This window comes from Palaemon carinicauda, chromosome 32, assembly GCF_036898095.1.
Source record: "Palaemon carinicauda isolate YSFRI2023 chromosome 32, ASM3689809v2, whole genome shotgun sequence".
NCBI lineage: Eukaryota > Metazoa > Arthropoda > Malacostraca > Decapoda > Palaemonidae > Palaemon > Palaemon carinicauda.
In genome coordinates this window covers 82,421,319-82,433,702 of record NC_090756.1, presented here as the reverse complement: position 1 = coordinate 82,433,702, position 12,384 = coordinate 82,421,319, and the positions used below count along the sequence as shown (strand labels likewise).

The following is a 12,384-nucleotide window of genomic DNA, read 5'->3' as shown; positions in this document are numbered from 1 at the left end:
GGTTATCGCCGCAGGAATGATATTTGTCTCTAATTCCCGTTGGAAGGAGACGCAGCAACGTAAAAATCTCGTTAAGATTCCTGCGACGAGAAAACAACCTCTCCCATTGGGAGGGATTCAACTCCTTACTGTATTGTCAAAGAGATTCCTTTGAACATCTCTTGTCTAGGTAAGAACACAGAGGATGTGTCTATGTCTGGCGGGTTCATAAGGATGCCACAATAGTTGTTATTCCTTCTCGGGCAAACATGTATATACTGAGATTTACTAGACATAAGCACTCACTAGTAACTCAGTTAATGAATAGTCAAGAGAGCTAAACACTGAAAGGGTAGGTGAGATGAATGTGAAAGGGTCGATCATAGAGAGGAAGTGAGGACACAACCTCTACACTGCATGACCAGCAGTGTTGTTGGGAGATGTTGTGGGAATGCGCCTGCATGCTTCTTGTACATGCGCTGTGTTTACCCAGCAATGGAGCATGACGCAATCAACCAAATTTTTGATTGGTCGGTTGTAGAAAACATGATTAGTAGTTACCCATATAAATGACTCAGAAGTATGTATCCGCACAGGAATAAATATATATATTGGTGTGCTACTGTTACTAACACACATTTGGGTTCCCTTCAAATGTCATCTTCAATGTGTTGTAGATTAGATTTGGTATGTTACATCTTCAAGTAAAGTCTAGGTAAGTTAACTTTAAAATAGTTTATTCTTTAAAAACAGTATTAACATCTCCATCACAGGAGTATACTGTAGATGGTTTGGTCGGATGACCATTCCGTATGACATCTCAAAGAGAACTGCCACAAATATCCATATTCACGTTAAAGTTTACTTAGTTATCTCAGCACTTAATGGATTATAGTAAACACAACATTAATACCAGAAGGTACTTAGTTCCGTTCTCATAGACAACTCCTCCTCACGGGCTTGGTTGTGTTTACTCTTCATGAAAAATGTTACATTGCTGAGGTTTGGCATTCGCATCCTGCTTATGATATGACTATGGCATTTCTCACACTTCTCTTACTTCCACAGTGACCTGTTGGTCATGTGTTTTAAACAAGTAATATCTATATATTACATATATTATAGCCATCAGTAATACGGAGCATACCTACAGTCAGAGATCCAGCTGACAGGGTATTTGGACACCACCAAGAGAAGGGAAAATTGAAGAAAAGAAAATGGCCAGTCAATTCCTCTTCATTCATCCCAGACTAACACTATAACCTCTGTTCTCGAATGACTGCTAATAGTCCTGAGAGGAGCTAAGGTAGCTACTCTAGTCACTGTAGTCACTGAGCAGCTACCACAAGGCCTATCGAAATAGGGTCCTCTGTGTACGTCTTACAGCTACTGGGTGGTGAAGGTCGACTGACACTTCCATAACCACAGTAGGTTTTAATCACGAAGCTGGGAAGAAGGAACTAATGTATAGAGCTTCTTCGGCATCAGCTTTGGCATTGCCATGTCCAACACTGATGAATCCCTCCCAGACTACTACTACTTCTTTGAGCACTCCACCCATCAAAGAGGAGGACACTCCTTACACTCGTCACAGGGGAAATCCTCCGAGCAGTCGTGCCCCGTACGAAAACCACAGAGCTGATGGGGATCCATTTCAGGCATACTTCATACACCAGCAACGCTTACGGCCAGGCTTACCAGGATAAAGCCGAATGTCGTCTGCCCGTAGAGTCACCATCAAACCCAATTTGCATAAACTCTCTGTGAAGAGATAAAGAAAAAGCAATAAACAGCCAGCAACAAGGGCGCAATGAAGTACATCAGTACAACACTTTGGTCGAAGTCAAAGTGAGGGTTGCTCTATTTGTTGAGTGAGCGTAGGGCCTACTCACCACTTGATAAGCAACTATGTTCCAGCTTTGCTAGAGTCATACTCCTATTAAATGTCTCAGGATTGTATTAGTGCAGGAATCCAAAATACAGTAAAGAGTATGTACTTAATTCAGGTTTCCAATGATAAATTTTCTAATGTTTTTATATTTTTCAGGTAAATATTAAAGTTTAAAATTTTCAAATTATAATCATAGTTCTTCATCTGACTAGATGGGTCACTGTCCATGATGGAAGGGTGATATTTTGCATCCTTTTGTCTATCTTTTTTACAGAACTGTACATCATTATCTCTTGAAAATGATATTTTAATTATAAAATAAATTTTTGAATATACTTACCCGGTGAATATATAGCTGCAACTCTGTTGCTCGACAGACAAAAACTGTACAAAAAAACTCGCCAGCGATCGCTATACAGGTTGCGGGTGTGCCCATCAGCGCCATCTGTCGGCCAGATACCAAGCTCCATGTAAACAAAGACTCAATTTTCTCCTCGTCCCACTGCGTCTCTATTGGGGAGGAAGGGAGGGTCCTTTAATTTATATATTCACCGGGTAAGTATATTCAAAAATTTATTTTATAATTAAAATATCATTTTTAAATATTTAACTTAGCCGGTGAATATATAGCTGATTCACACCCAGGATGGTGGGTAGAGACCAGTATAATATGTTTACATTTTATGAGCTAAGAGTTTTTATTTCATTTTAGAAGTTATCAAAATAACAAAAACAAAATAAATAGGTACCTGGTAAGGAAGTCGACTTGAACGATTACTCTGCCTTATAAGTACGTCTTCCTTACGGAGCCTCGCGATCCTCTTAGGATGCTGATAGACCCCTAGGAGCTGAAGTATCAAGGGCTGCAACCCATACAACAGGACCTCATCAAACCCCTAATCTGGGCGCTCTCAAGAAATGACTTTGACCACCCGCCAAATCAACCAGGATGCGAAAGGCTTCTTAGCCTTCCGGACAACCCATAAAAACAACATTAAAAACATTTCAAGAGACAGATTAAAAGGATATGGAATTAGGGAATTGTAGTGGTTGAGCCCTCACCCACTACTGCACTCGCTGCTACGAATGGTCCCAGTGTGTAGCAGTTCTCGTAAAGAGACTGGACATCCTTTAGATAAAAAGACGCGAACACTGACTTGCTTCTCCAATAGGTTGCGTCCATTATACTCCGCAGAGATCTATTTTGCTTAAAGGCCACGGAAGTTGCTACAGCTCTAACTTCGTGCGTCTTCACCTTAAGCAAAGCTCGGTCTTCCTCACTCAGATGTGAATGAGCTTCTCGTATTAACAATCTGATAAAGTATGATAAAGCATTCTTTGACATGGGTAAAGATGGTTTCTTAACTGAACACCATAAAGCTTCAGACGGGCCTCGTAAAGGTTTGGTACGCTTTAAATAGAACTTAAGAGCTCTAACAGGGCATAAGACTCTTTCTAGTTCATTGCCTACGATCTCCGATAAGCTGGGAATATCGAAAGATTTAGGCCAAGGCCGAGAAGGCAGCTCATTTTTGGCTAGAAAACCAAGTTGCAGCGAACAGGTGGCTTTTTCTGACGAAAATCCGATGTTCTTGCTGAAGGCATGAATCTCACTGTCTCTTTTAGCCGAGGCTAAGCATACCAGGAAAAGAGTCTTTAGAGTGAGATCTTTCAGGGAGGCTGATTGTAACGGCTCAAACCTGTCTGACATGAGGAATCTTAGCACCACGTCTAAATTCCATCCAGGGGTAGCCAAACGACGCTCCTTGGTGGTCTCAAAAGACTTAAGGAGGTCTTGAAGATCTTTATTGTTGGAAAGATCTAAGCCTCTATGCCGGAAGACTGATGCCAACATGCTTCTGTAGCCCTTGATAGTGGGAGCTGAAAGGGATCGTCCTTTTCTCAGGTATAAGAGAAAATCAGCTATTTGAGCTACAGAGGTACTGGTCGAGGATACAGAAACTGACTTGCACCAGTCTCGGAAGACTTCCCACTTCGACTGGTAGACTCTAATGGTGGACGCTCTCCTTGCTCTAGCAATCGCACTGGCTGCCTCCTTCGAAAAGCCTCTAGCTCTCGAGAGTCTTTCGATAGTCTGAAGGCAGTCAGACGAAGAGCGAGGAGGCTTTGGTGTACCTTCTTTACGTGAGGCTGACGTAGAAGGTCCACCCTTAGAGGAAGACTTCTGGGAACGTCTACTAGCCATCGAAGTACCTCGGTGAACCATTCTCTCGCGGGCCAGAGGGGAGCAACTAGCGTCAACCTTGTCCCTTCGTGAGAGGCGAACTTCTGCAGTACCTTGTTGACAATCTTGAACGGTGGGAATGCGTAGAGATCCAGATGTGACCAATCTAGGAGGAAGGCATCTATATGTATTGCTGCTGGGTCCGGGACTGGGGAGCAATAGATGGGAAGCCTCTTGGTCAGCGAGGTTGCAAAGAGATCTATGGTTGGTTGGCCCCAAGTGGCCCAAAGTCTCTTGCACACATCCTTGTGGAGGGTCCATTCTGTTGGAATTACTTGCCCTTTCCGACTGAGACAATCTGCTATGACATTCAAGTTGCCTTGGATGAACCTCGTTACTAGGGAGATGTCTTGACCTTTTGACCAGATGTGCAGGTCCCTTGCGATCTCGTACAACGTCAGTGAGTGGGTACCTCCTTGTTTGGAGATGTACGCCAAGGCCGTGGTGTTGTCTGAGTTTACTTCCACCACTTTGCCTCGAAGGAGAGACTTGAAGCTTTTCAAGGCCAGATGTACTGCCAACAGCTCCTTGCAGTTGATATGCATGCTCCTCTGACTCGAGTTCCACAGTCCTGAGCATTCCCGACCGTCTAGCGTCGCGCCCCAGCCCACGTCCGATGCGTCCGAGAAGAGAACGTGGTTGGGAGTCTGAACAGCCAGGGGAAGACCCTCTCTTAGGTTGATATTGTCCTTCCACCAAGTCAGACAAGACTTCATCTTTTCGGAAATCGGGATCGAGACCGCTTCTAGCGTCTTGTCCTTTTTCCAGTGAAAAGCTAGATGGTATTGAAGAGGACGGAGGTGTAGTCTTCCTAGTGACACAAATTGTTCCAGGGATGACAGCGTCCCTACCAGACTCATCCACAGCCTGACTGAGCAGCGTTCCTTCTTCAGCATGTTCTGGATGAATAACAGGGCTTGACTTATTCTGGGGGCCGACGGAAAAGCCCGAAAAGCTAGACTGTGAATCTCCATCCCTAAATACACAATAGTTTGGGATGGGACCAGTTGCGACTTTTCCATATTGACTAGGAGTCCCAATTCCTTGGTCAGATCTAGAGTCCACTTGAGATCCTTCAGACAGCGACGACTGGAAGAGGCTCTGAGAAGCCAGTCGTCCAAATAAAGGGAGGCTCGGATGTCCGATAAGTGGAGGAATTTGGCCACATTCCTCATCAGCCTCGTAAACACGAGAGGAGCTGTGCTTAGGCCAAAGCACAGGGCCTGAAACCGGTAGACCACATTTTCGAAAACGAATCTCAGAAAAGGTTGGGAGTCTGGGTGAATGGGGACGTGGAAGTAGGCGTCCCTTAGGTCTAGCGAGACCATCCAGTCTTCCCTTCTGACCGCTGCTAAGACTGACTTTGTGGTCTCCATGGAGAACTTCGTCTTTGTGACAAAGACATTCAGAGCACTGACGTCTAGCACCGGTCTCCACCCTCCTGTCTTCTTTGAAACTAGGAAGAGGCGGTTGTAGAATCCCGGTGATTGAAGGTCCGAGACTTTGACCACCGCTCCCTTCTCTAGCAAAAGAGACACTTCCAGTTTCAGGGCTTGTCTCTTTTCTTCCTCTCTGTACCTGGGAGAGAGATCGATGGGAGACGTTGCTAGAGGGGGTTTGCGTACAAAAGGGATTTTGTACCCCTCTCTGAGTAACTTCACAGATTGTGAATCTGCGCCTCTCCTCTCCCAGGCTTGCCAGAAGTTCTTGAGTCTGGCTCCCACTGCTGTCTGAAGTTGCGGGCAGTCAGACTCTGCCCTTAGAGGACTTGGATCCTTTCCTCTTCCCTCGCTTCCCTTCGGCACGAGCACCTCCTCTGCTGGAGGCTCTGCCACGAAAGGGCGGAATAAAGCGAGACGCTGGAGTGTCTATCCTCGGTCTAGCGGAAGATGCAGGCAAAGGGGGAGCTTTGCGAGCTGAGGACGCAACTAGATCGTGAGTGTCCTTCTGCACCAACGAAGCAGCAATTTCCTTTACCAAGACTTCTGGAAACAGGCACTTGGAAAGGGGAGCAAAGAGAAGTTCCGATCTCTGGCATGGTGTAACTCCAGCAGACAGGAACGAGCAGAGAGACTCTCGCTTTTTCAGGACTCCGGACGTGAATGAGGCAGCAAGCTCATTGGACCCATCACGGACGGCCTTGTCCATGCAGGACATAATGAGCAACGAAATATCTTTATCTGTCGAAGAGATTTTCCTGCTCAGGGCTCCTAAGCACCAGTCTAAAAAGTTAAAGACTTGGAAAGCCCTAAAGATCCCTTTCATAAGGTGGTCCAGGTCCGATGGTGACCAACAAATCTTCGAGCGTCTCATGGCAAGGCGGCGGGGAGAGTCTACAAGACTTGAGAAGTCGCCCTGGGCAGAGGCAGGAACTCCCAAGCCGAGAACTTCTCCCGTGGCATACCAGACGCTCGATCTAGAAGAGAGTTTAGATGGGGGAAAGGCAAATGCTGTCTTCCCTAAACTCTTCTTGGACTCTAACCAGTCTCCTATCAGCCGCAAAGCTCTCTTAGACGAGCGTGCGAGGACGAGTCTAGTAAAGGCAGGTGCGGTAGAAGGCATGCCTAATGCAAACTCTGACGGCGGAGAACGAGGAGCCACAGAAATAAACTGGTCAGGAAACAACTCTTTGAATACAGCCAAGACTTTTCTAAAGTCCAAAGATTGTTGAGTTGACTTAGGCTCGTCCAGTTCTGACTGTTGGTCGTCTTGTTGTGCAGCAACATCATCATCAGAAAGTTTCTCATCCGAAAACTGATGAGGAAACGGCAACGGAGTGGGCAACGTCAGGTTCGCTGAGTCCGGTCGCACTGGTGCATGCGTGACGGAGCCGGACGCAACGTCATGGAACTGCTGCACAGTCTGTGAACTGTCAACAACCATGGGAGCGCGAGGACGCACAGCGTCCACCCGAGACTGTCTAGACCGACAGGGTTGAGCAGTGGAAACCACACCGGGTTGCGGAGGTTGACGCACCGCGTCAAAACAAGTCACCTCTGATGGTTGTTGAACGTCCTGAACGTCAACAACCACCTCCGTGCGTCGCTTAACGTCAACGTGCGGCTGGCAACCCACACTGGATCGCATCGGTGGAGGAACCACCTCAACTGGTAGACGCGAGAAGGTTACCTCAGCGTCAACAGGACGCACAACCGACTGCTTGGAAGGTTGTTGGCCAGAAGGTACGGTAGCAACCTTCTCCGCATGAAAGTCCTGCATCAAAGACGTAAGCTTGGACTGCATGTCTTGCAGCAAGGCCCATTTAGGGTCTACGGGAGCAGGTGCGGCGACAGACGGTGTTAGTGCCTGAAGCGGTACCGCTTTGCCTCTCTTAGGCGGTGAGCAGTCATCAGATGACGGCAACGAGTCCGAACTGACCCAGTGGCTACAACCGGGACGTTGGACTTGTCCTGAAGGGACCGATTTACGCTTTAAAGGTCGTGAGACCTTGGTCCAAAGTTTCTTACGAGAAACACCTTCAGACGACGAGGTATAAACGGGCTCTCTCGTCTTACGTAGGTAGGGGCGATCTTGGGGAGATACGCCTGATACCATGGAGGGAACGTCTGTTCGCTGATTAAAGCCTCTCGAACCCATGCGTCGTGCGACATTGCTTCTCCCCTGGACTTGGGAGCTTGCAAGAGGTCCCGGACTAGGAGGACGACAGGCACGAACAGACGAACCCTCAAGCGCAACACTGTTCACAACACTTTCACTTGGCACTTTCTCACTTCCCGCGGCACTTTGGCACTTAAGCTCCTTAACATCCGCCATGAGTTGATTGCGGTCACTTGCAAGGGACTCAACTCTCTCCCCCAGGGCATGGATGGCACGCATCATGTCAGCCATCGATGGTTCCTGAGTGCTAGGAGGGGGGTTAGGAACAACCACTACAGGGGAAGGAATAGGTTGTGGGGCATGAGGAGAGGAAATATCAATAGACCTAGAAGAACTTCTCCTAATTCTATCTCTCTCTAGCCTGCGTGTGTACTTTTCAAATTCGATAAAATCGAATTCCGAAAGGCCCACGCACTCCTCACACCGATCTTCCAATTGACAGGTTTTACCCCGACAATTGGAACAAATAGTGTGAGGGTCGAGAGAAGCCTTCGGAAGACGCCTAGAACAGTCCCTAGCATTGCATTTTCTAAACTTGGGAACTTGTGAAAGGTCAGCCATTTTGAATTGGTCAAGGGAAAATTCCAAAAAACGATCTAAGTCATCAACAATGAATCCGATACAAAAAAGAGTTCAAGGATTTATTTGAAGAAAAACCCTGCACAGCGAAAGCTCAAAACCAGAATATAGTACTTCACCAAAGATGATGTGAAAAACTCCAGTTAGCAACAGCGAGTAAAGTACGTCTTGTCGACACGTCGACAGAGAGAAAATTGAGTCTTTGTTTACATGGAGCTTGGTATCTGGCCGACAGATGGTGCTGATGGGCACACCCGCAACCTGTATAGCGATCGCTGGCGAGTTTTTTTGTACAGTTTTTGTCTGTCGAGCAACAGAGTTGCAGCTATATATTCACCGGCTAAGTTAAATATTTAAAAATATTATTTACTTAGTTGTTCAAAATTTTACGTAAAGGATGAGAAATATTTTGATTCATTGGAAAAAAGATGCTTACTGAAGAGCTAATCATCTACCAGGTTCAAGCCTGGCTCTTCAATGTTACCTGTTGTCAAATGTCCCTTATTCAAGTCTTCATAACCCTGTCATATAATGTGTCAATATTGTTCTCCAGTATATTTACTTTTCTCTTGTGCCATCCTCTATTTTCATACGCTTTCTTAACAAAATATATCATTATTAAACTAATTATTCTATACACTTGACTCTTTTATTGGTTGCTACAAATTCACAACTCTGACATCTAGTTCAGATTATTTTTGTTCTTCTATTTATTATCTCCAACTTACTACTAAATTACTCAAAGGGGAACATGCAAAGAAGTGTGAAAATACAGTTGTAATAATCAAATATCGGAGGTGAATAGCACCCTTCTGGGAAACATTGTATCAAAAATCAATAATAAAAACATACCTTTAATATAACTGGCGATAGACGGCGTGGACGGAGATGATGATGTGCGGACGGAGAAAGGGACAGCACTCCCACGTCCCCTACTTGACACAGACCCAATATCAAACAGCTCGTCATCCGAGTCAATTGGAACACATTCATCCTTTCTATTTTCACTTGAAAGTTCTAGTTTTGAAGGGCTATAATCTGCAACATTGAAATAAATAATTAAAAACTCTAAATATAAAAACCCTCACAGGTAAACTCGTACCAAGTAGCACGGCATAACATTTTTAATACATAAAGATGCCTTTCAGGATTCAGTTTTGCTTAAATTCCAGCTTTCAAGGTGCCTTGTTATATCAAGTATTCAAAAAAAAACTTTCCTTAAAAACATTCAGAATAAAGTTTCACAAAATGTACACATTGTGTGAAAAATCACGTGATCTTGATGTCTTAACTGGAAATAAATCTGATCCATTTGCAGTAAGTACACCGCACCATGCATGAGACTGAAGACACTAATACAGCAAGCACATGTGAAAAAATTCTCAAATACAGTAATTCTATATAACATATTACCAGGTGATTACATAACACTTTCTTATCTATGCAACTCTTAAATGAAGTGGGCTTATGGCATTGAGCTTTTCCAACTAGGATTTTAGCTTAGTTAGTAATAATAATAATTGTATCTCAAAAAAAAATTAATAAAATATTCACAAGTTAAACCAAGTCTGAGAGCACACGTAACTTACAGACGTTGGCAAAACCGTTTGGTTCAAGGATCCCGCTATCCTTGTCCTTGGTGGCACTGGAGGGGGAACTAGAATCAGACAACTCTTGATTGGAAGCAGCTAAGTGAGTTGGAGATTCTTGAACTAAGATAACTCTGTGTGGTTTGGGTGGAGGAGGTGGCATCTGTTCTTCTTCTTTATGTCTTTCCGGTGACTGTCTGCTGGGAGGATCTTCCTCTTTATGTACTTCAACCGGTTTCTCCTCCACTTGGTGGGTTTTGGTCAGACTTTCAGAAGAATCTGAACTCTGTGTGGATCCCTGGAAGCAATAAATTAAAATTAAAAAGATAATTTATCATTACCATGGATAAAATTTTCTAACTACACAAACAGATCAAATTATCCCCAGCACAGTAAAAAAAAAAATAATAATCAGTACCTTAAACATTGAACTTGAATCTTTAGAAATTTATTCTGACCAACAGTATATTTAATACAGAAACCAAGTCCTGTTGTACCCAGAATTCAAGCAAAATAATTAAGCATTTAATGAATAATAAGTTCAGAAAACCACCAAGAAAAATGTTATTTTTATTAATAAAATAAATTTTTGAATATACTTACCCGGTGATCATATAAGCTGCAACTCTGTTGCTCGACAGAAAAACCTACGGTCAAAATACGCCAGCGATCGCTATGCAGGTGGGGGTGTACATCAACAGCGCCATCTGTCAAGCAGGTACTTAGTACTCCAAGTAAACAAAGAACCAATTTTCTCCTCGGTCCACTGGGTCTCTATTGGGGAGGAAGGGAGGGTCCTTTAATATATGATCACCGGGTAAGTATATTCAAAAATTTATTTTATTAATAAAAATAACATTTTTCAATATTAAACTTAGCCGGTGATCATATGAGCTGATTCACACCCAGGGGGGTGGGTAGAGACCAGCATTACATGTTTACATTATTATGAGCTAAGTATTTTGTATTTCATTTTAGCAGTTATTCAAAATAACAAACATAAAATAAATAAGTACCTGGTAAGGAAGTCGACTTGAACAATTACTCTGCCTTTTTAAGTACGTCTTCCTTACGGAGCCTCGCGATCCTCTTAGGATGCTGAGCGACCCCTAGGATCTGAAGTATCAAGGGTTGCAACCCATACAACAGGACCTCATCAAAACCTCTAATCTAGGCGCTTCTCAAGAAATGACTTTGACCACCCGCCAAATCAAGTAGGATGCGAAAGGCTTCTTAGCCTTCCGGACAACCCAAAAACAATAATAAAACATTTCAAGAGAAAGATTAAAAAGGTTATGGAATTAGGGAATTGTAGTGGTTGAGCCCTCACCCACTACTGCACTCGTTGCTACGAATGGTCCCAGAGTGTAGCAGTTCTCGTAAAGAGACTGGACATTCTTAAGATAAAAAGACGCGAACACTGATTTGCTTTTCCAATAGGTTGCGTCGATTATACTTTGCAGAGATCTATTTTGTTTAAAGGCCACGGAAGTTGCGACAGCTCTAACTTCGTGTGTCCTTACCTTCAGCAAAGCTTGGTCTTCCTCATTCAGATGGGAATGAGCTTCTCGTATTAACAGTCTGATAAAATAGGATAAAGCATTCTTTGACATAGGAAAAGATGGATTCTTAACTGAACACCATAAAGCTTCAGACGGGCCTCGTAAAGGTTTTTAAATAGAACTTAAGAGCTCTTACAGGACATAAGACTCTTTCTAGTTCATTTCCAACCATACGATAAGTTTGGAATATCGAACGATATTGGTCAAGGCCGAGAAGGCAGCTCGTGTTTGGCTAGAAAACCAAGTTGTAGAACATGTAGCCGTTTCGGATGAGAATCCGATGTTCTTGCTGAAGGCATGAATCTCACTGACTCTTTTAGCTGTGGCTAAGCATATCAGGAAAAGAGTCTTTAAGGTGAGATCTTTCAGGGAGGCTGATTGTAGCGGTTCGAACCTGTCTGACATAAGGAATCTTAGTACCACGTCTAAATTCCAACCAGGTGTAACCAAACGACGCTCCTTCGTGGTCTCAAAAGACTTAAGGAGGTCCTGTAGATCTTTATTGTTGGAAAGATCTAAGCCTCTGTGACGGAAGACTGATGCCAACATGCTTCTGTAACCCTTGATAGTGGGAGATGAAAGAGATCGTTCTTTCCTCAGATATAAGAGAAAGTCAGCTATTTGAGTTACAGAGGTACTGGTCGAGGATACGGATACTGACTTGCACCAGTTTCGGAAGATTTCCCACTTCGATTGGTAGACTCTAAGGGTGGATGTTCTCCTTGCTCTAGCAATCGCTCTGGCTGCCTCCTTCGAAAAGCCTCTAGCTCTCGAGAGTCTTTCGATAGTCTGAAGGCAGTCAGACGAAGAGCGTGGAGGCCTTGGTGTACCTTCTTTACGCGTGGCTGACGTAGAAGGTCCACCCTTAGGGGAAGTGTTCTGGGAACGTCTACTAGCCATCGAAGTACCTCGGTGAGCCAT

At 44.2% G+C, this 12,384-nt stretch overlaps 1 protein-coding gene across 6 annotated transcripts in view; it reads right to left on the bottom strand.

Moving 5' to 3' along the window:
* The window catches only part of LOC137625416 (ADP-ribosylation factor-like protein 13B), a 322,821-nt gene that overhangs the window by 38,718 nt on the left and 271,719 nt on the right, over positions 1–12,384 (bottom strand). For all 6 annotated transcript variants that reach the window (XM_068356324.1, XM_068356323.1, XM_068356325.1 and 3 more), the window contains 2 exons: positions 9,902–10,199; positions 9,165–9,350 (listed from right to left, as the gene is read on the bottom strand). In XM_068356324.1, the coding sequence (XP_068212425.1) occupies positions 9,165–9,350; positions 9,902–10,199 (484 nt within the window). The remainder of the gene's footprint in view (positions 1–9,164; positions 9,351–9,901; positions 10,200–12,384) is intronic.